The following is a 24,740-nucleotide window of genomic DNA, read 5'->3' on the forward strand; positions in this document are numbered from 1 at the left end:
GCTACTTTTTAAACAAGTATTGATTTCCGTAGCTTAGCAATTTTTCGACCCATGTAGCGGTTAGCTAAGCTACAAAAAAAGAGAGAAAAGAGAAATAAATAAATGGAGTAGTGCAACGCCACAGGCAGGGGACAACATATACAGGAAACATCAATGATGATTGGTAGGTTTACGTTTAAGAACATCCATGATGATTCGTCGGTTATCGTATAAGAGCATCCATGATTTTTACTACCATGATTTTTACTATCCAATCTTAACCAATCTCATGATTGGTTAAGATTGGGGCAAAACATTAGGGACAGGCCAATAAGCGGCAAGATAGGGCGGGGTCATGAAACCAGGAAATTATATAACAACAGACATGAATTGAATTGATTAACTTAAACAAGTTGAAAAACTTATTCAAGTGTTACCATTCAGTGGTCAATTGTACGGAATATGTACTGAACTGTGCAATCTACTCATAAAAGTTTCAATCAATCTAAAACATCCCAAATGACGACGAGTGAGTTTTAGAAGAGAAGAGGTAATATTCAAACGGGCCATTTATATATTAAAAAAACTAGTGGAAGATGGCAGAGGGATTCTCTTCTTTAGATTTTTATTTTATCGATGTAGACGACGTCCACAATGTGTCTACTTGGCCTCATTTGGACAAATGTATGCATCTGGATAAAACATTCATGTGAATTGTTTACCAGGTAAGTCCAAATCAAAACAGGAAGAGGTGGAACACACATGATTGTGATGACTTTTGCTACAGTATAATCTGTCTAAATGCTACATTTCATTTTCATTTTACAACAAGACAGTAGCTGACATTTTGTTCATTATTTTATATTTGGACATTGAATAGTTCAATCATTTTCAAACATAAACAACATGATATTTGTTATTTCATGCTATGAATCACACGTATCTATTCAGAAAAAGGAAGTTAACATTGTTTGTACTCTTTATGATTTTTACATTTGGAGCAGTTAGACGTGGAGATGGTATGGAAGAGACAGAAATTGACTATAATTATATCATTATACTGCCTACTTGTCCCCTGGACCTGGACCTGCGGCCCCCAGATCCCTGGCTTATTTTCAGTCTTTTTCATTAAGTTCAAATCACATGCCGGACTTTGGAACCCCGATTCACGAACTGTAGACCATGTCCACACAAACACAGACACTTAACGAACACATACTTATCTCTGCGTTTAGGCTTCTTGTCCACTTGGGGGTTGAGGAGTCTTTGCTCTTTTGTGGGCAAGAAATGTCAATCAAGATGCAGATCAGGCACCCTTTTTTGATTGGAATCTAACAAACCTGTTTTGCATGTTAACCAATGAATTCTAAAATCACATTTTCCTGTCTACAATTTTTGAGAAAAAAAGAATTTAAATATCCAACTTGCTATTAAGGAAGAGGAAACAATAATAAATAAAGTTAACAAATAAGAGTTGACAAACATGAATCTTGCAAACGCAGGCCAAAGTGTAGTGTTCTAAAACTCTCCGCTCAGCGAATGCATGTACACGCCACAATCGTAACATAGACTTGTGATGGCGTCACGCTTGTGTGCTGCCTTTCCAAAGCTCAACAACACTGCCTCGCTGCCTTTAAACGCACCATTTGTTGGAACGTAAACATGCTGCTATTTTCATTCAACATTGATAAAAAAAGACTTTGCGACACTCCCACTAATGACAGACTAATGGATGCGATCGCTGTGGAAGCTCCAGCTGATGGGACAACTTTGACAAGCAAGACTTTTTGCTTTGTGCCATAAGAAAGGTGCAACACTATATTATATTTAAGTCCTTATTTATTGACAAATCATGAAGTTAACTTACGTGTGTTGCGACCGTAGACGCACGTAAAAAGGGACCAGGTTGGTTTTAAAGATAATGTACATGTCATTGAATGTGTAATATATAAAAATAAACTTAATAGAGTTGTAATTCCACCAAGTCAGCTGTGGCTATTTTCCAGGCTTCTCGTTGGAAAAAATAGTCATGACAGAAGGTGTAGGTGTATGTGTTTGTGTTTAGACAGATTGATTTTTGAAACTACAAAACACCGCTTGAACCCCAAATATGAAACTCTTGTATTCGTGTGGAAATGGCCTTATTCTTGACTTTGTTCTTTGCAAATGGTAACGTTTGTACATGCATTCATTTTCTACCGCTTGTCCCTTTCGGGGTCGCGGGGGGTGCTGGAGCCTATCTCAGCTGTATTTGGCCGGAAGGCGGAGTACACCCTGGACAAGTAGCCACCTCATCGCAGGGCCAACATAGATAGACAGACAACATTCAAACTCACATTCACACACTAGGGCCAATTTAGTGTTGCCAATCAACCTATCCTCAGTGAATCCATTTTCTCTCTGAGAAACAATGTAAACATTAAACAAGAATTTGCACTTCCTGTTAGAGTTGTGTGGAAATGCTTGATTTTCCGAACACAATTATCCTAGATTAGGTGAGCAAACCTTTTGATTTGGGGGCAGCTTTGTCTAAAAAAAAGTCCTAAATCCTACTGCATGTAAAGTTTGTGTATATAATTAATATAATGGATATCAAATTTATATAATTGGATATTAAGAGTATGTGAAAGTTGGACTCCCACATTGTTCTTAAAGTTTTGTAATCAATCAGAAATATCAAGCAGCAAAAATGCGTCAAACATGGATAAGTGTGGAGAGTGTTTTATATTTTCCCATCATGCACTGTAATGGATTCAAATGGGTGTCATTCTGAATTTATTTTATGGTGTTTGGACGTTTTTCATGATGTCCACAAAGTTCGGTGAGCAGGTGGTGTTGTGCGTGTTGACCTTTATGTTAGCATTATTTTCCCTTTTTGCACCATGACTAGGGAAGGTTGCTTAGATCAGTGGTAACGGGCCGCAGAAGAAATTTTTATAAATTGTATTTTATTTTATTTTATTATTATTTTTATTTTATTTTATTAAATCAACATAAAAACACAGGCTACACTTACAATTAGTGCACCAACCCAAAAAAACCCTCCCTTTTTCATGACAACCTCCCTTCCCCCCGCCCCGCAGGGCCGCGGGACTAATTATCAAGCGTTAACCAATCTGCAACGACAAAATGTTGGGGACCACTGGCTTAGACGGAGTCATATAAGTAAATGTGCTAATATTTGAAAGTCGTAATCTCATTAAACCACAAAATGACAGAAAATGTGGTATTCTGACCGACATTGTTAGTGTTATTGCAATCGACTCTTCCTGGTTCCTTTGTCTTGTTGAATTGTGCTGCATGCCATTAGAAACAATCGGTATTTTGGACACTCCTGCTTTAAGTGATTCTTCATTGTCCCACCCTCACTGGATCCAATCCTCTCACCATCAGGCATATCCCGCCCTCGAGCCGACAGCGCCCCGCCCACTCCAGTCAACAGAATGAGCATGTCTCCGCCCCCCTCGGTGGCCAACACCACGCCCCCTCACAGTCGCAAGCAGCGGCACACAGCGGTCACCAAAACAACCAGCAAGAGTTCAACTGTAAGTCCAGTTTACTCTTGGTTTTGAGCTGGATCAAACGCTGTAACCCACCTGTTGCAGGGCAGCAGCAGCCAACCCACAAAAGTTTCCCAGCAGCAGCAAACTTCGTCCTCGCCGACTTTGTTGTCCAGTCCCAACCAGAGCAGCTGGGAGTCCCGGCCACTGCCCGCCCCGGCACGGCCCAAAGTCAACAGCATCCTCAACCTGTTCGGCCAGTGGTTGTTGGATGCGGCACTGGTCCACTGCAAGCTCCACAGCGGCTTAAGTCGGGACCCCAGCATGACGGGTAAGTCTCCCCCAGCGTAATCATTCCATGCATGGGCAGGTGGGTGTGTTGATGCTGGAGCAAGTCTTCTTTGGTGTGTGTGTCTTGTTTGGATGGACTTTCCTTTTTCTTTCTCCACCACAAGCTTTCTTTGTGGCTAGAAGTGGCATTTCATCACATTCAATTTAAAACAAATTGTATTGGATGTAAAAGACTGTATATTCCTTAAAGAGTGGTGTGTGTTAAACATGGTGATTCTAATCTACACTTAGATCAGTGTTTCTTAACCATTCTTGGGCCACCAAAAAGTATGTTTCTCAGCTCTATGGGCCACTGCGGTACTCAGTTGTAATACACTTTTCCACCACTTGTGGCAGTAATAACAAGATAAAACAATCAGAAGAAATCTGGAGCTAAATTTTTAGAGAAGTTTCTTAGGCGCAAAAATTACAAGCTGTATTTTCATTTCCACTTTAATTGTGTGACAGTTTTGCTCAGAAAACATTTAATTATTAAATTAGTTTTTTTTAATAGGTTGATTGGCAACACTAAATTGGCCCGGCAACACTAAATTGGCCCGGCAACACTAAATTGGCCCTAGTGTGTGAATGTGAGTGTGAATGTTGTCTGTCTATCTGTGTTGACCCTGCGATGAGGTGGAGAATTGTCCAGGGTGTACACCGCCTTCCGCCCGAATGCAGCTGAGATAGGCTCCAGCACACCCCGCGACCCCAAAAAGGGACAAGCGGTAGAAGATGTATGTATGTAAATGTAGATTTTTGTATTTGTATTTATAGATTAATACTTGTTTTTGTAAACCACTAAATTAAGCCTAAGGTTTGTGTTAAATAAATATGAAACTTTGTGATTAACAAATGTTTTTTTTAATAATTTAACAAGGTTTTAAACTAAGTAGGTTAGATAAAAGTTTTGATTATGATTCAAATCAAATTGAGTTCTCCGCGCCGCTCTGTAGTGGAAAGATGGGCCCCATGGTCAAAAAGGTTGAGAAATACTGATATAGATGATATATGATCAGAGGTGGGTAGTAACGCGCTACATTTACTCCGTTACATCTACTTGAGTAATTTTTGGGATAAATTGTACTTCTAAGAGTAGTTTTTATGCAACATACTTTTACTTTTACTTGAGTATATTTATAGAGAAGAAACGCTACTTTTACTCTGCTCCATTTATCTACAATCGGCTCACTACTCGCTCCTTTTTTTTAATCGATCTGTTAATGCACGCTTTGTTTGTTTTGATTTTGTCAGACACGCATTCAAAGTAGGAACTGCGCATGCCTGCGTTTCACCAATCAAATGCAGTCACTGGTGACGTTGGACCAATCAAAGAAAACCAGGCGGTCACGTGACCGTCACACGTCTAATCCGACCTAAAAAAGTTGAAAAACTTATTGGGGTGTTACTATTTAGTGGTCAATTGTACGGAATATGTACTGTACTGTGCAATATACTAACATAAGTTTCAATCAATCAATCAAAAGTGTAAAGGAAAAATGACACTTTTTATTTCAACCGTACTTCCCGTCAAAAGCCTAAAGGCTGATCGCACAGTTCCTGTCTTCACAATAAAAGTGCCGCTCCATCGCGCCCGCGCTAACAAAATAAGAGTCTCCGAAAGCCAGAGCATACAAGCTAGCAAGATACGGAGTTTGCCGCCAATGTATTTTTTGTAAAGTGTATAAAAACGAATATGGAAGCTGGACAAATAAGATGCCAAACACCAACGACTTTCATGTGGTATTAGACAGAAAAGAGGAACTTTTTTTCTCCTCCATTTGAAAATGTGGACATTATCAGCACTACAATGCAAGTCTCAGAATCAGGTAATACACCAACTTATATTCTTGTCTTCATGAAAGATAGGAATCTATATGGTAAACATGCATGTATATTCATTAAAACACCTTTAACATGTCAACAACAACGGCAAAATAAATACATATAAATTATATACTGTATATATAAATGTGTGTATATATATATATATATATGAGGTAGATCACCTCGACTTGGTCATTTATTAAGTAATTGATTAACGTTGAAAAACTTATTGGGGTGTTACCATTTAGTGGTCAGTTGTACGGAATTTGTACTGTACTGTGCAATCTACTAATACAAGTTTCAATCAATCAATCGATGAATGCCTACGAGGCTATGGTGCTGTTAAGTTATTGTGGCTCAATTTGCCTTAATTTTTTTTATTTTCATGTATTATTATTTAATATGTATTATTGTTTTAGTTGCTTAAGAGATATTCCTGGCTATGAATTTGCTCATTGCTATTTGTATGTTTTTGTGCATTATTTGTTGCCGTAATCAGTTTACTCATCAGTTACTCAGTACTTGAGTAGTTTTTTCACAACATACTTTTTACTTTTACTCAAGGAAATATAAATACTCAAGTAAAATATATTTGGGTGACTACTCCTTACTTTTACATGAGTAATAAATCTCTAAAGTAACATTACTCTTACTTGACTACAATTTCTGGCTACTCTACCCACCTCTGTATATGATATAGATGATATATATTAGACATGCTTGTTTGTAAATTTTACTCCACTGTCAAACTGGTTTTCATTGAAGGCCACATTGGCACATACTGTATGGCTTCCCTCAGAGGTCCGCTTGTAACAGTGAATATATATGAATACAAACGTATAATAGCTTATTTGCACTGTTTTGTATAATTATATTTTAACAACTTGATCAGATAACTTACTTGGAAATCATAAGTCAAAGTGACAAGCAGATTTTTATGTATTTATTTTTGATAACCAAAGAAACCCCACACAAAATCTGGTAGGCAACATAAATTATTTGGTGGGTCATATAAAATGAGATAGCAGGCCACTTAAAATTATTGTAGCGGACCAGATAAAATGATGTAGCAGGCAACATAAAACAATAAATGGGTTGGACTTCTATAGCGCTTTTCTACCTTCAAGGTACTCAAAGCGCTTTGACACTACTTCCACATTTACACATTCACACACTGATGGAGGGAGCTGCCATGCAAGGCGCTAACCAGCACCCATCAGGAGCAAGGGTGAAGTGTCTTGCTCAGGACACAACGGACGTGACGAGGTTGGTACTAGGTGGGGATTGAACCAGGGACCCTCGGGTTGCGCACAGCCACTCTACCACTGCGCCACGCCGTAGTGGGCCACGTAAGTTAATGTTGCTGACCAGGTAGAATGACCTAGCAGGCCACGTGAAACTATTTAGCTGGCGACATAAAATGAGATAGTGGGCCACTTAAATTATTGTGGTAGACCAGATAAAATAATAGTATGGGTCACATCAAACGATGTAGCGAGCCACCTAAATTAATGTTACAGACCAGATAGAATGACTTCGCAGGCCACGTGAAACAATGTAGCGGGCCACATGAATTAAGCTTGGCGGACCACTTGAATGGTTTGGTAGGCAATCTAAAATGATACATAAATTATTGTGGCAGATCAGTTAAACTGACATGGCGGGTCACATAAAACAAAGTAGCGGGCCATTTGATGTAATGTTGCGGGCCACATAATGTCGCAGACCAGATAAAATGACTTGGTGGGCCTCATAAAATTAAGTAGCTGTCCACATAAAATTATCTAGTGGACCACATAACACGATGGAGCGAACCATTAAACATATTGTAGAGGGCCATTTAACATAATGTGGCAGGTTACTTATAATGATATGGCGGGCCAGTTAATATGATTTAATGACATAACGAGCACTGGCTCTTATAATGTGGCAGGTCACTTAAAATAATGTGGTGGGCCAATTAAATCTGGCAGACCAGATAAAATGATATGGCAGGTTACAAGAATGACGTGGAGAGCCATTTAGAATAATGTGGCAAGCAACCAAAAATAATGAAGTGGTCTACATGAAATGTGGCAGGCCTTTCAAATTACCATATTTTGCAGACTCTAAGGCACATTTAAAATCATTTTTTTTTTTCCCTCAAAACTCTACAGTGTGCCTTATAATCCTGTGCGCCTAATGTACTTATTAAATCTAGTTTTGCTTACCAACCTTGAAGCAATTTTATTTGGTACATGGTGTAATAAGTGTGACCAGTAAATGGCAGACACACATAAGAGATACGTGTCGACTGCAATAAGTAAACACCAACATTTTATGTTCCATTGAAAATATAGAACATAACACACGGTGCTCAAACATCTATCAAAATGTTTTACTATGACTTTGGTAAGCTATGAAGCTGCACCGCTTGATGGATTGTATTGTGCTTCAACATACAAGTATCATTATGCTGTGTGTATAAGGTAAGACATATATTTCATTTTGTTTCACAAAACCAACTTTTCTTTTTGTAATGGGACATTCATCTTCAAACACTTTAAATCATAGCTAACTCCTCCACGGCAACATAAAAAGTTAAGTTTCTTACAAGTACCATCCCTGCAGGACGAGGAATAGCCAAACCACTAAGAGCAAGCTATTGCTCCTGAATGTGGATCTATACTAACATTGACTGTACTCATACCAAGTACAGAATCCGTATATACAGTAGTCGATACTACAATATTAACATTGCTATTTTTTATTCTCACTAAATCTTTAGTCTTAATTTCGTTGATTATAAACTGAGAAACACGTCTGTGGACACAGTATAACTTCAGTTATGACCAGTATATCTTCTTGTACCTACTTGCTATGGATTGATACAAACATTTGTAGTATCAAACAAAAGCAGAATAAGTGAGTATTACATTTGAAAAGAAGTGTAGATAGAACATGTTACAAGAGAAAGTAAGCAGATATTAATAGTAAAAAAGATGCTTGTCCCTTCATAATGTTGACAAAATAAAATAATGGGAAATATGTTACTGCATAGTGTACGTCAGCCTTTGTAACCTGCTTACTTTTCATCTCTATAGAGATGTCGATGTTCATAGTCGATAAGCTTCGTCTTTTTCTCTATATTTTTGTAATGGGACATTCATCTTTTGCTGTTGCCATTTCTAATATAAAGTAGTGTAAAGTTCTTACTTACAGTATATCTGTCAGTAAACTCTCCATGAAAGCGTTAAAACATACCGGTGTAGTGCGTTTACATTATTCACCGAGGAACTTTAGTTCTTAGAGAGTTGCGGTCGGACGTTTATTCACGGGACACATTTCTGGTGTTGTTGTTTCCGTGTGAGGAGATGATGCTCCGATGTTGGTTTAAGTAAAGTCTGAATGTCATCAAAACATTTAGCTCCATCTTTTGACACTTCTTCCACTCCCGTCCTTGCATGCGACACCGCTACAACAAAGATGATTGGGAGAGGACGCTGTTGAAGGTGAGCCACGTAAATAAGATCGCCCACAAAACGGCGCATCCGGAAGCGACTGTCAGAAAGCAACCAGAAGATAAACTTTAAAACATAATTTATGCAACATTTTTAATAAAGGAACCGCCATTACATGTTATGTAGACCACAAGGATGTTTTCAATTTAGAAAAAGATAATATTAAGACCCCTTTTAATTCGCCGTAAAATCCGGTGCAACTTTATATATGAAAAAAGATCAAAAATAGACCATTCATTGGCAGTGCGCCTTATAAATCAGTGCACCCAGTGGTTCGGAAAACACGGTAGAGTGGTGCACCATATAAATTATGTGTTTGTCCTTATAAAATGAGATGGCGGGCCACTTAATTTAACATAACAGGCTGGATAAAATGAGGTGGTGGGCCAAATAAGGCGTGGGTTATTTGAAATGATGTGGCAGGTCAAATAAATCGTGTGGTAGGCCATTAAAAATAATATGGCGTACTACTTAGAATTATTCGGTGGACCAGATAAAATGTGAGGGGCCACCTTAAATGATATGATGTGACCTGTCAAAGCTGTGTTCTCCAGTCATATTTATGACCCGCTTGAGTATATCTACAAACAGATTTTGCGTGGAAGCCTTGACTTTAGAATGCCAATGAAACCCTTTCCAAAAGTATAAATTTGCATTTCGAAAACATGCACTTTGCATCTTGAACATCACCGCCTTTTGTCCCCAGTGTGTGTGTGTGTGTGTGTGTGTGTGTGTGTGTGTGTGTGTGTGTGTGTGTGTGTGTGTGTGTGTGTGTGTGTGTGTGTGTGGGTGTGTGTGTGTGTGCGTGTGCGTGCTTGCGTCTGCACACTAAAGTCCGCATGAAAAATAAAATGAAAAAATATTTGTAAAATAAAATATTTGACGCTGAAGTCTCTACTTGTAAAAAATTGTTTAAAATGTTATCCTGCGGATGTTAACATGCATTAAGTATCAACATATGACTGAAGTGTGTACCTACAAAGGAGCTTAAAAAAAAGCTAGCATTCTAATGTTGGCATGCTATCAGATATTATTCATAAAGTAACAAAATATTTGACGGTCAGGTGTATACCTGAAAAAAATCTTTAAAATGCTATCCTGCTAATGATTGCATACATCAAGTACCAACATGTGACTGAACTGTATACCTACAAAATGAGCTAAAAAAAAAAAAAAGCTAGCATACTAATGTTGGCATGCTGACAGATATTCATAAAGTAACAAAATATTTGACGTTCAGGTGTATACCTGAATTTTTTTTTCAAAAATGCTAGCCTGCTAAAGTTAATATGCATCAAGTATAAACATATGACTGAAGTGTGGGGCGGCATGGCGTAGTGGGTAGAGCGGCCGGCCAGAAACCTGAGGGTTGCAGGTTCGCTTCCCACCTATTGAAATCAATAGGTGGCCGTTGTGTCCTTGGGCAGGACACTTCACCCTTTTCCCCCGGTGCCGCTCACACTGGTGAATGAATGATGAATGAATGATAGGTGGTGGTCGGAGGGGCCGTAGGCGCAAACTGGCAGCCACTCCAGGTCAGCTGTGGCTACTGATGTAGCTTACCACCACCAGGTGTGAATGAATGTTGAGTCCCACTTTGAGTGTTTAGAAAAGCGCGATATAAATCTAAGTTTAGTGTGTAACTTACAAAATTAGCTACAAAAAGCTAGCATTCTAATGTTAGCATGCTAATTGATATTCGTAAAATAACAAAATATTTGACACTGAGGCGTATACCTGAATCAATTGTTTAAAATACTATCCTGCTAACATTCATTTGATTCAACCCGAACGGTACAAAAAGCAAGCATACTAATGTTGGCTTGGCTGCTAAATGAACGTAATTATTTATGCGCCAAATTTGCATAACTGGCCATGGCACATTTTTTTAGAACTACAAATGAACTTCTTTGCTCATATGTTTAATGTCACGAGACGCAGTCTCCTGTGAGTGATTTTGGATGGTGGAAAGACCCACAGCAGCACCCGGTGCTCACTCGTCGCTGCTCCACTTTTTCATAGCGTATCTACAGGCCTCGAATTACTCGCCACTTGTCGCCAAGTTGGCAACGCTAATGATCCCTTGTGCTCCTTCCTATTCGCTGGCAGGTGAGGTATTAATGCGTTTAGCTCAAATTAGCAGCATCTGTGCTTGTTGTTCAATCAATGATTGAGTAAGTCACAACAGAAGGAAATGTTGACTAACTTACGACTTAAAATAGCAGACAAGGATTATAATAATATGCACTTATATATATGTGTGTAATATATATACTGTATCTACTGTATATATATATATACAAACCCTGTTTCTATGTGAGTTGGGAAATTGTGTTAGATGTAAATATAAATGGAGTACAATGATTTGCAAATCATTTTCAACCCATATTCAGCTGAATATGCTACAAAAACAACATATTTGATGTTAAAACTGATAAACAATTTTTTTGGGGGCAAATAATAATTAACTTTAGAATTTGATGCCAGCAACACGTGACAAAGAAGTTGGGAAAGGTGGCAATGAATACTAATTAAGTTGAGGATTGCTCATCAAACACTTATTTGGAACATCCCACAGGTGTGCAGGCTAATTGGGAACAAGTGGTTGCCAAGATTGGGTATAAAACCAGCTTCAGTAATTCACAAACAAGGATGGGGTGAGGGTCACCAATTTGTAAGCAAATGGTCGAACAGTTTTAGAAAGACTTTTCTCAACGAGCTATTACAAGGAATTTAGGGATTTTACCATCTACGGTTCGTAAAATCATCAAAAGGTTCAGAGAATCTGGAGAAATCACTGCACGTAAGCGATGATATTATGAAGCATAAAATACGACAACAAGACCCTGGACTGTTGAACAACTTAAGCCAGGGGTCTCAAACTCAATTTACCGGGGGGCCACTTGATGCAGAAACTGGGTGAGGCTGGGCCGCAAGAAAAGATTTCTTAAAAAAATCTAACATGCACTTTTTAATGAATTCACCTTCTATGAACGGCTTTCCCGCCCTAGCAAAGCCAACCCTCACGATTTTTCCGTGAGACTCCTGAATATCAGTGCACCTCCCGACAATCTACCGGTGCAACCATTTTCCCGAATTTGTCCCAATTTTCAACCGGCCGACATTATTAAGGGCTGCCGTGACTGCACTGCCTTTAAAGTCCTCTACAACAGTGGTTCTCAACCTTTTTTCAGTGATGTACCCTCTGTGAACATTTTTTTGATTCAAGTACCCCCTAATCAGAGAAAAGCATTTTGGTTGGAAAAAGAGATAAAGAAGTAAAATACAGCACTATGTCATCAGTTTCTGATTTATTAAATTGTATAACAGTGCAAAAATATTGCTACTTTGTAGTGGTCTTTCTTGAACTATTTGGAAAAAAAGATATAAAAATAACTAAAAAACTTGTTGAAAAATAAACAAGTAATTCAATTATAAATAAAAAAATTTACACATAGAAGTAATCATCAACTTAAAGTGCACACTTTGGGGATTGTAATAAAGATCCATCTGGATTCATGAACTTATTTATAAACATTTCTTCAGAAAAAAAGAAATCTTTAACATCAATATTTATGGAACATGTTCACAAAAAATCTAGTTGTCAACACTGAATAATTGCATCGTTTCTTTTCTTTTCACAGTTTGTGAACTTACATTCATATTTTGTTGAAATGTTATCCAATAAATATATTAAGTATTTATGACTGACTGTTAATTTTTAGAATGTTTTTAATAAATCTCACTTAACCCTTGGCATACCTTCACATAATGTACCATCTATAAGAGAACTAGTGCTCTACAACTCGTCATTGCGCACATAACACAACTAAAGTGACAATTCTAAATCATTTTGTGCGAGACTTATGCAGAAGAAAGTTAGTGGCTGCAAGACGTACTTACTCAACAGCCATACAGGTCACTCTGAGGGTGGCCGTATAAATGACTTTAACACTGTTACAAATATGCGCCACACTTTCAACCCACACCAAACAAGAATGAAAAACACATTTTGGGAGAACATCCGCACCGTAATACAACTTAAACACAAGAGAACAAATACCCAGAACACCTTGCAGCACAAACTCTCCCGGGCTACAATATGCACAACCTCAACCAAACCAAGTAGGGAGGGTGAGGGTGTGTGTATTGTAGCCGGGAAGAGTCAGAGCTGCATTGGATTCTGGGTATTTGTTCTGTTGAGTTTATGTTGTATTACGGTGCGAATGTTTTCCTGAATTGTGTTTGTCATTCTTGTTTCGTGTCATGCTGTCTGCACAGGATTCAGAGGGCGTCAAGAACAGTGCCATTGCAGCACCCCCTGAGTATTGTTGATTGGGTAAAAATCGGCAGGGATTACCAGAGAGTGGATACCCTGATATGAAGGGGACTCCCGTAAAAAATTGGGAACTTTGGGAAGCATGACGCTGTCAAGTTACGCTCATATTGAACTCGCGGGCCGCACATACATTAAATTGTCATATCAAAGTGCGGGCCGCAAAATAATGTCTCGCGGGCCGTAATTGGCCCGCGGGCCGCGTGTTTGAGACTCCTGACTTAAGCTGTACATCAAGCAAGAATGGTAAAGATGACACTTTCAAAGTTTCAACAATTAGTTTCCTCAGTTCCCAAACGTTTGAGAGTTGTTAAAAGAAAATGTGATGTAACACAGTGGTGAACATGCCCTTTCCCAACTACTTTGGCAGGTTTTGCAGCCATGAAATTCTAAGTTAATTATTATTTGCAAAAAAAAAACAAATTTTATGAGTTTGAACATCAAATATATTGTCTTCGTAGTGCATTCAATTGAATATGGGTTGAAAATGATTTGCAAATCATTGTATTCCGTTTATATTTACATCTAACACAGTTTCCCAACTCATATGGAAACGGGGTTTATATATATATATATATATATATATATATATATATATACAGTTGTGATCAAAATTATTCAACCCCCACACAATTTTGGTGTTTTAGCAAGTTGGACATTTATTCCGTATTTTGTTTATAGTCATATAAAAAAAAGATGCATTAAATAGACAAATGCAACTTGAATTGCAACATTATATTTTGTAACATACCAATATCTCATTGACAAAATTATTCAACCCCTTGAAGATCATAACTCTTAAGAACAGAATTTGAATAAGGTCTTTTCAATCAGGTGTTGAAAACACCTGTAGATGTGATTAGAACCATAACGAGCAACAATTAAACTGATTGAAAAATACTGTGACGCTCAGCTTCTTGTAGATGGTCAATGGTGTATTTGCAACATGGTGAAGTCCAGGGAGTGGTCAAAGAAGTCAAGAGAGGAGGTAATTTCTCTTCATAAGAAAGGATATGGATATAAGAAAATAGCAAAGACATTACACATTCCAAGAGACACAGTTGGGAGCATAATTCGCAAGTTTAAAGCTAAAGGCACAGTGGAAACACTACCTGGGCGTGGTAGAAAGAGGATGCTGTGTGCAACTGCTGTCCGGTATTTGAAGCATACAGTGGTGGAAAAACCCCCGGGTAACAGCTGAGGAACTACAACAGGACATTGCAGAGGGGGGAACGCAGGTTTCGTCCCAGACAATAAGGCGCGCACTACAAGATGAAGGCCTCCATGCCAGAACTCCCAGGCGCACCCCACATCTGACTACCGGGCACAAGAAAAATAGACCCCAGTATGCCAAAAATCATCTGGACAAACCCCAATGGTTTTGGGAAACTGTTCTATGGAGTGATGAGACAAAACTGGAACTCTTTGGGCCTATGAATCAACGTTATGTCTGGAGGAGAAAAAATGAAGCTTACAAAGAGACGAACACCTTGCCTACTGTTAAGCATGGTGTAGGGTCAATCATGCTCTGGGGCTGTTTCTCTGCCTCAGGTACCGGGAATCTCCAGCGCGATCAAGGCATTATGAATTCTATTTCCTACCAGGATATATTAGCTGCAAATGTCATGAAGTCAGTGACATTGGACCTTCCAACAGGACAACGATCCCAAGCATACCTCCAAATCAACATTAGAGTGGTTGCAGAAGAAGGGCTGGAAGACTCTGGAGTGGCTTTCACAGTCCCCAGACCTAAATCCTAGAGAAAACCTGTGGTGGGACTTGAAGAAAGCAGTTGCAGCACGCAAGCCCAAGAATATGAATTAACTGGAGGCCTTTGCCCAAGAGGAATGGGCTAGAATACCTGTAGATGGTTGCAAGAAGCTTGTGTCCGGTTATGTATCACGTTTGAAGGATGTAATTACTGCCAAAGGGTGTTCTACTAAGTACTAAAGATGCCTGTAACTAGGGGGTTGAATAATTTTGTCAATGAAATATTAAGAAAAATGTTATTTTTTGGTATTTTGTAAAATACAGTGTTACAATTTAAATTGCATTTGTCTATTTGACACATCTTTATTTGATATGACTATAAACAAAATACGGAATAAATGTCCAACTTGCTAAAACACAAATTGTGTGGGGGTTGAAAATTTTTGATCACAACTATATATATATATATATATATCATTCATATAAGTATATATAATTATAATATTATAATTAATATATAATTAAGAATTATTAGAAATGGATATTAAGAGTATGTGAAAGTTCCGTTACAACCTCTTTAAGGTTTTGTAATCAGTCAGAAATATCAAGCTGCTAAAATGTGTGTGGAGAGAGTGTTTTTCATGTTTCCCATCATGTTTTGCAGTGGATTTAAATGTCACTTCTCTTTTTATGATGTCCACAATGTTTAATGAGCAGGTTGTGTTATGTGAAACCATGTTTGGTGAATTTTTTTATTTTTTTCCCGCACCGTGACTAGGGAAGGTTGTTTGGATTGGGTCATAAAAATGGATGCTGTACTCCACTGAATTCAAACTACAGTTATAGGCCACCACATGGTGACAAAAGAGCAGCAATAAGTCCATTGAATATATATGAATGATATAGACACACCGCTCTCAGTCAGTAGGTTGATTGAACCTTTGCTGTTTCGAGAGCCGTTAATTTAAGTGTTCATGGCGTTAGAGATTGGTGTTTTTGTAAGTCCCTGACACAATGAATTAATGCAAGGCGTGTGATGGAGCAGAGGCCACTATTTGAGGATTTACGGTCATTCTAAGTGACAATACACCCGCTGCTCCTGATCATTGGCCCCTGACATGTGTTTTGTGTGTAGTGTCTGACTGTAATTGGTCAATGAGTAGCTTGACTAAACAACACAATTCATGCTTGAAAATGAATTGGCTGTGCTTTGATTTTCTGTCTCTCCACTATTTCTGTTATCTTGCAGCCTCTTTTATCCAAATTCTCCTTTCTTATAAATCTTGTAAGTAGGAACAGCAGTTTTTTGTTTTTGTACCCTCCCGCCCCCTTCAATTGATTTTCTTGACCGGTCTTCCCACTTTTGAGTTGAGTGACCATCGCCATTTCTGCCATTTTTTTTTTTTTTGTTCTCACTCCTCGTCATTCCATGAAAAAAAGAATCCCAGGGTTCTCTCAGCTCTTCCAGAAGTGAATGGAATGATTCCACCAACTGACCACATGTCTCCACCATAACAACGTCTCCAATGCCACTTTGTTTTGTTTTATTATGTTCACACTAGGGTTGTGTGGTATACTAATACTAATTAAGTACAGCACTACTATTCAATTAACAAAAAGGTACTGTAAATTCCAGACTATAAATTGCTACTTTTTTTTTAATTAGTTTTAAAAAAAGCCAAGCAAAGACAATGAATAGGTGTGTAATTGTTTGTGCTATAGTGCCATCTTTTGGATGAGTTCGCTCACTGCAGTACCCTTATCTTTAGACTAAACTGGAAGTAGAAGTGCCATAGTCTTTCATAGCGTTTTTACTCGTTTGGATTCTTCATTACAGTATAACTATAACAATACGTATTTACTAAACTGTCCCATGTGTTGTCTGTAGGAGTGTTTTCATGCATATTTGTACGTGCTATCGTCAAGAAACAAAGCTAGCGTCAGTAGCATTAGCTAATATGCTATGCTAAGACATTTACGAGTGGCTGTGTTAGTATTATTAACTTTTAATGGCATTATTTTTGTATTGTTTCCGTTTCATAAATTCACCAAAACGTCCTTATGGAGTTATTGGGTCTGTTTAGCTCAGGGGTCGGCAACCTTTACCACTCAAAGAACCATTTTGATCCGTTTCACAAAATAAAGAAAACAATAGGAGCCGCAAAACTCTTTTGAAATTTAAATTGAAATAACACTGCATAAAGAGTTTTTTTTACTTTGTGCTATGTATAAAACAGTGGTCTCAGACACGCGGCCCGCTTCTTAATATGAAAATTTAATGATAGTGGGGCGCGCAAGTTTTATATGAATGCCGCTAGACAGCATCACACTTAAAACCCTTCCGAATATTCCGAGAGACTACCGAATGTCAGATCAACTATTCTCACAAATGTTGACAGGATTTCCCTCGACCAACAATATTAGGGGCATCCTATGAAGGCACTGCCGTTGGCTCCCTCTACAACTCGTTCAATCAGCTTGCCAGCCCAGTCACGTGTCGAATGAGGCTTTTGCAGACACACGCAGAAGATTGCAAAGCATACTTGTTTAACAGCCATACCGGTCACACTGAGGGTGCCCGTTTAAACAACTTTAAAACTGTTACTAATATGCGCCACACTGTGAACCCACACCAAACAAGAATGACAAACACATTTCGGGAGAACATCGGCACTGTAAAACAACATAAACACAAAAGAACAAATACCCAGAATCCCATGCATCCATACTCTTCCGGGCTACATTATACACCCCCGCTAGCACCAAATCCCCTCAACCCCTCCGTGCGTTGGTAGAGATGGGCAGGGTTGGGGGGGCGGGGTTTGGTGCTAGCGGGGGTGTATAATGTAGCTCAGAAGAGTTAGGGATGCATGGGATTCTGGGTATTTGTTATTTTGTGTTTATGTTGTGTTACAGTGCCGATTTTCTCCCGAAATGTTTGTCATTCTTGTTTGGTGTGGGTTCACAGTGTGGCGCATATTAGTAACAGTCTTAAAGTTATTTACATTACAACCCTCAGTGTAACTTGTATGGCTGTTGACTAAGTATGCGTTGCAGTAGCTTTCGTGTGTTAACAGAGGCTGAATATTAAATGTGATTAGTCGGCACGCAGATAGTGTGGTGTAAAAGCGGGCGCGACGACATGTTGTGGAGGAGGTTAAAAGCTTTACAATCACTGCACACGTTGGGGTCGGCATTTTAGCAGCTGAGCCACATCAGAGTGATCAAAGAGGTTGCCGACCCCTGGATTAGCTGATTGAACAGCTATTTTGCGCAGCTAGTGGGTCCATGATCATGCCTTCTGTTTTGTTTGATCAGCCGTTTTACTGCAGTGTTGCAGACACTGTTTGGAAACAATTAAGGTATTTAAATAAACATTTACAAAATATTTCTGTGTAAATATCTAATTTCACAATGTATATATCTGCGACTTAAAAAAAACCAACTTCTAATATTTAATGGGTGTGGCTTATAGTCCGGAAAATCGGTACGATACTGCCTTTGAAAATATCGGTACATTTTTAATCATCGATACTATGGCATGCCTTGGTGACATTGCTGGTATCAGTTATGAGCTGAGGCACATGTGAGTCAACACACACACAGAGCACTTACAGGAGGAAATAGAATTGAGACAGAAGGAGGAGAATGGACGTATGTTGTCTTTAAAACTAACAAGCAAGGTGAAGCTGTAAACACTTTAAATCATAGCTAACTAGCGGCTAATGTCCTCCACAGTGTTTCAGCTACTTCTAAATCACTAATCCTGGGCTCCACGGCGACATATAAAGTTAAGTACGTTTTTTACAAGTATCATCCCTGCAGGACGAGGAATAGCCAAACCACTAAGAGCAAGCTAGTGCTCCTGAATGTAGATCCATACTAACATTGACTGTACTCATACCAAGGAGAGAATCCGTATCTACAGTAGTCGATACTACAATAATAACATTGCTATTTTTTATTCTCACTAAATCTTTAGTCTTAATTTTTTTGTTTATAAACTGAGAAACACGTCTGTGTACACAGGATGAATTCAATTATGACCAGTATATCATCCTGTACCTACTTGCTATGGATTTATACAAACATTTGTAGTATCAAACAAAAGCAGAAAAAGTGATTATTACATTTGAACAGAAGTGTAGATAGAACATGTTACAAGAGAAAGTAAGCAGATATTAATAGTAAAAAAGATGCTTGTTCCGTCATAATGTTGACAAAATAAAATAATGGGAAATATGTTACTGCATACGTCAGCCTTTGTAACCTGCTTACTTTTCATAGAGATGTCTAGTATGTTCACTATCTTATTAATGAGAAATAAACATCTGTTTACTGTATCATCAAGATTGTATGTTAAAATGAAGCCATTAGTAGACTTGTTGTGGCCCTTTTTATTTTGAAAGTATCAAAATGTTGGTATCCTGACAACCCTAGTTATAACTAATCCTTATTTAGTTTGATCATTTTTTGTTAGTTTGAATTGTGGCTCGATGCATGAGGTGAATGTTCTGTGCTCTTGAGTGATCGTCTGACACAGGGACTTTGTCTTTCCCATCATTTCTTCACCTGAACTGTGCGGCCAACTCTGTGTCAGAATTCCTAGTATGGAATGATGAGTGTATGCTGTGGATGCCATAGTGGTTGTTTTGTTTTCATTCCAATGTATGGCTAACTCTTTGCTGCTTTTACTTGGATGTGCATGAGTCGCCAGCCCAACAAGCCACCTCGCAATTCAAGCCGGTCTCAATCCGTCTCTTCGCAGCCATAGCCACGCAGGTGGGCCTGGAGCTGAGGAGGAAAGGCTCGCAGATGTCCACAGACTCCATGGTGTCCAACCCCATGTTTGACGCCAACGAGTTCCCGGAGAGCTACGAGGCGGGTCGAGCTGAGGCCTGCGGTACTCTGTGCCGTATCTTTTGTAGCAAGAAAACGGGTGAAGAAATTCTACCTGTTTACCTCTCAAGGTAACCTCTCCTTGTGTTCTTTTTGAGGCAGGTTAAATTGTGAAAAACAGGGTCTAATATCAGTACATTTACAGGTATGAGATTGTATCGACTTGCAAGTCAAATGTCTGATACACAGTCTTTTACTCCAATAGGCACATAAAGTTGGTCTATTCTTTTATTTATGTTAAGTCATTTACAAAAAGGAAATATTATAGGAGGTAGCCACTACACAACGGCTAAGCACACAAGTTAGACATAGGTAATCATAATTGAACAATATTTGTCAACATAAACAAGTATCAAATAATTATATTTGGGTATTACTTACACATGCCACTTCCAAGGCTGAAACTCATTTGAAAGTATCCAGTAACAAACGTGTCCGCTTTGTTCACCTCAGTCCGTCATGTTCTTCGCTTCATGAATTATTGTGACCACGAAATGTTGCTAAAAAACACAAAACATTTCTCTTTAACTTAAAAGTCCATAATTATTGGTTAGTATTACTCCTTTTCTAACATTCCACGCTACAGTACCGCATTTTCCCCATTGGTATATAAGCCCCCCTCTGGAACCAGGCCTGGAGTTGGGGCATGATGAGGAGTGCCTGGTGGCCGGGCCTTTTGCCCACGGGGCCCGGCCGGGTGCAGCCCGAAGAGGCAACGTGGGTCACCCCTCCAATATACTAAGGGAGGGGCCATAGAGGTCGGGTGCGTTGTGAGCTGGGCGGCAGCCAAAGGCAGGGCACTTGGCGGTCTGATCCTCAGCTACATAAGCTAGCTCTTGGGACGTAGAACGTCACCTCGCTGGAGGGGAAGGAGCCTGAGCTAGTGCGCGAGGTAGAGAAGTTCTGGCTGGATGCACCTCGATGCACAGCAAGGGCTCTGGAACCAGTTCTCTCGAGAGGGGCTGGACTCTCTTCCACACTGGCGTTGCCGGCAGTGAGAGGTAGCCTCCCTCCGTCTTCTGTTGGGGGGGACGAGTCCTGACTTTTGGTTGTGCTTACGCACTAAACAGCAGTTCAGAGTACCCACCCTTTTTGGATACACTCGAGGGAGTACTGGAAAGTGCTCCCCCGGGTGATTCCTTTGTCCTACTGGGGGACTTCAACGCTCATGTTGGCAACGATAGTGAAACCTGGAGAGGCGTGATTGGGAAGAATGGCCGCCCGGATCTGAACCCGAGAGGTGTTTTGTTATTGGACTTTTGTGCTCAAACATAAGGGTGTCCATATGTGCACTTGGCATGAGGACACCCTAGGCCGCAGTTCCATGATCGGCTTTGTAGTTGTGTCATCGGATTTGCGGCCTTATGTTTTGGACATTTGGGTGAAGAGAGGGGCGGAGCTTTTTACCGATCACCACCTGGTGGTGAGTTGGCTGCGATGGTGGGGGAGGATGCTGGACAGACCTGGTAGGCCCAAACGCATTGTGAGGGTCTGCTGGGAAGGTCTGGCAGAGTTTCCTGTCAGAGAGAGTTTCAATTCCCACCTCCGGAAGAACTTTGAACATGTCACGAGGGAGGTGCTGGACATTGAGTCCGAGTGGACCTTGTTCTGCACCTCTATTGTCGATGCGGCTGATTGAAGCTGTGGCCGCAAGGTAGTTGGTGCCTGTCGTGTTGGTAATCCTAGAACCCGTTGGTGGACCCTGGCAGTGAGGGATGCCGTCAAACTGAAGGAGTTCTATCGGGGAGCTAGAACTCCTGCCCCTAAGTGGAGGAGTTCAAGTACCTGGGAGTCTTGTTCATGAGCAAGGGAAGAGTGGATCGTGAGAATGACAGGCGGATCGATGCTGCGCCTTCAGTAATGCGGACGTTGTATCGATCCGTTGTGGTGAAGAAAGAGCTGAGCCGGAAGGCAAAGCTTTCAATGTACCGGTCGATCTACGTTCCCATCCTCACCTATGGTCATGAGCTTTGGGTTATGTTGCAGATCATGGGTACAAGCGAATTACAGTCCAGAATTAATAAAAGGTATGTATGATTTGTGCTGATGCCTATCAGATCAATATCAGTATCGGCCAATACTCAAGGCTCCAGCATCGGTATTGTATCGGAACTGGGGATGTAGCGATTTGTTGACATTAAAGACAAATCTCGACCATAAAATTTGTCGACATGGTCGTCGCGAGTCAGCACTGCCACTCGCATCAACATTGCGTATAATAACATTTAAAGTTTGGAAATATTTCCTCCAATTCTTGTTCAAATATGAACATTTTACAAAGCATATTTTTGTTTTTATGACACCATTTCTGGCAGCACAGTGGAACAGGGGTTAGAGCATGTGCTTCACAATACGAAGGTCCTGAGTTCAATCCCAGGCTCGGGATCTTTCTCTGTGAAGTTTTCATGTTCTCCCCGTGACTGCGTGGGTTCCCTCCGGGTACTCCAGCTTCCTCCCACCGCCAAAAAGATGCACCTGGGGATAGGTTGATTGTCAACACTAAATGGTCCCTAGTGTGTGAATGTTGTTTGTCTATCTGTGTTGGCCCTGCGAGGAGGTGGCGACTTGTCCAGGGTGTACCCCGCCTTCCACCCTAATGCAGCTGAGATAGGCTCCAGCACCCCCAGCGACCTCAAACGGGACAAGCGGTACAAAATGGATGTTTGGACACCATGTCTGTGAGCATTAAAAGCGGAGGAGTGTTTAAGGATGCGGTATCATCTCGGTAAGATTGTTAACTTGTATTTTGCTAGCGAACTAGCGCACAAGTGTGAAAATTTCATTTTAGCCAAAGTCCTCCTGTTAATTTTTGTCGAAATCAATTCAATTACTTCAATTTGCGATGCAATAAAGAGAGGCACAATAACAAAATTGTCAAACAGACACACACACACTAAACATTAGGCACCGGTATCATACGATTAAAATTAAACATAATATCAGTTAGATAGCTCTAATGTTAATCAATGTATTGAGTCTATCGGAGTGCAAAACATCGCAGGACTCAAAGCTGGGGTACCTAAGTTCTATTCTTAAACAAAAAATATTCATATTTGATGGCGGCGCCCGGACGGGCTGCGACATTGCGGAGCTCTTGCTAAAGATGGAACATTTGGCGGAAATGCCGGACAGTTCTGCAGACTTCATGGCTGGCTCACATCGTGGTCTCTCCGTGATCACGTACGACCGCCAGACACTTCTGGATATGGACATATCGGGCCGCTTTGGACTGATAGACGCGTGCTTGCTGGACGTGCTGACTAGCACGGGAGTGCTGCGACGGCTACATCCAGCGGCCTGTGAAGCAACGGAGTCTAGTAGCAGCGGGGGCCGTCTACGGAGCAGACGCCAGCGGTGTGATCGTAAATGCGGATGCCGAGCGGGGCTAAAAACAAAGCAGAAGGCTAATCCCCACAGAACATCACTTCCCTCCATCCTGCAGCCGGATTTAAATAAAAGATGCGAGACTACTGGTCTGGGTAAGGAGTCAGTTAAATTAGAACAAGTTTTTTCTGCTTTGAGTGTTTCAGAGTTGGACATGTGTTTTACCGAGGTGGCTAACTATGATGCGTGCAGTTTATCAAAGCAACAAACAAACAATCGGAAAATCCCCGTTACTGAGGTGGCTAACCATGATGCGTGCAGTTTATCAAACAAACAATCGGAAAATTCCCGTCGTATCAATTCCTAGATATGGTCGTAACTATACTAAATGCACTGGGCATAATAAACACGACATTATTAATATTGCTACTACGGATAATTTGATCAAAAATTCCCTAAAACAGCCCACTACCTATTATATAGGTTTTTTAAACATGAGATCATTGTCTCCCAAAACGTTGTTAGTTAATGATATTATCAGAGAGAACAATCTTAACGTCATCGGTCTCAGCGAAACCTGGCTTAAACCAAACGACTTTTTTGCGCTAAATGAGGCATGTCCTCCTAACTTTACACATGCGCATATTGCCCGCCCGCTTAAAAGGGGTGGGGGGGTCGCACTAATATACAACGAAAACTTTAACCTTAGTCCTAACATAAATAATAAATATAAATCGTTTGAGGTGCTTACTATGAGGTCTGTCACACCGCTGCTTCTACACCTGGCTGTTATCTACCGCCCCCCAGGGCCCTGTTCGGACTTTATCAATGAATTCTCAGAGTTCGTTGCTGATCTAGTGACACACGCCGATAATATAATCATAATAGGGGACTTTAATATCCATATGAATACCCCATCGGACCCACCGTGCGTAGCGCTCCAGACTATAATTGATAGCTGTGGTCTCACACAAATAATAAATGAACCCACGCATCGCAACGGTAATACGATAGACCTAGTGCTTGTCAGGGGTATTACCGTTCCAAAGTTACGATACTCCCGTATACTAAAGTATTGTCCGATCATTACCTTATAAAATTCGAGGTTCAGACGCATGTTCGTCAAACTAATAATAATAATAACTGCTATAGCAGCCGCAACATTAATACGGCCACAACGACAACTCTTGCTGACCTACTGCCCTCGGTAATGGCACCATTCCCAAATTATGTGGGCTCTATTGATAACCTCACTAACAACTTTAACGACGCCCTGCGCGAAACCATTGATAACATAGCACCGCTAAAGTTAAAAAAGGCTCCAAAAAAGCGCAC

The 24,740-nt window shown here is 40.1% G+C and overlaps 1 protein-coding gene across 9 annotated transcripts in view; it reads left to right on the plus strand.

The window, feature by feature from the left end:
- LOC133544542 (ral GTPase-activating protein subunit beta-like) overlaps positions 1–24,740 on the plus strand; it is a 108,268-nt gene that overhangs the window by 22,934 nt on the left and 60,594 nt on the right. For all 9 annotated transcript variants that reach the window (XM_061889990.1, XM_061889992.1, XM_061889993.1 and 6 more), the window contains exons 8-10: positions 3,373–3,524; positions 3,585–3,810; positions 19,951–20,152. In XM_061889990.1, the coding sequence (XP_061745974.1) occupies positions 3,373–3,524; positions 3,585–3,810; positions 19,951–20,152 (580 nt within the window). The remainder of the gene's footprint in view (positions 1–3,372; positions 3,525–3,584; positions 3,811–19,950; positions 20,153–24,740) is intronic.

Source organism: Nerophis ophidion, linkage group LG27, assembly GCF_033978795.1.
Source record: "Nerophis ophidion isolate RoL-2023_Sa linkage group LG27, RoL_Noph_v1.0, whole genome shotgun sequence".
Lineage (NCBI taxonomy): Eukaryota > Metazoa > Chordata > Actinopteri > Syngnathiformes > Syngnathidae > Nerophis > Nerophis ophidion.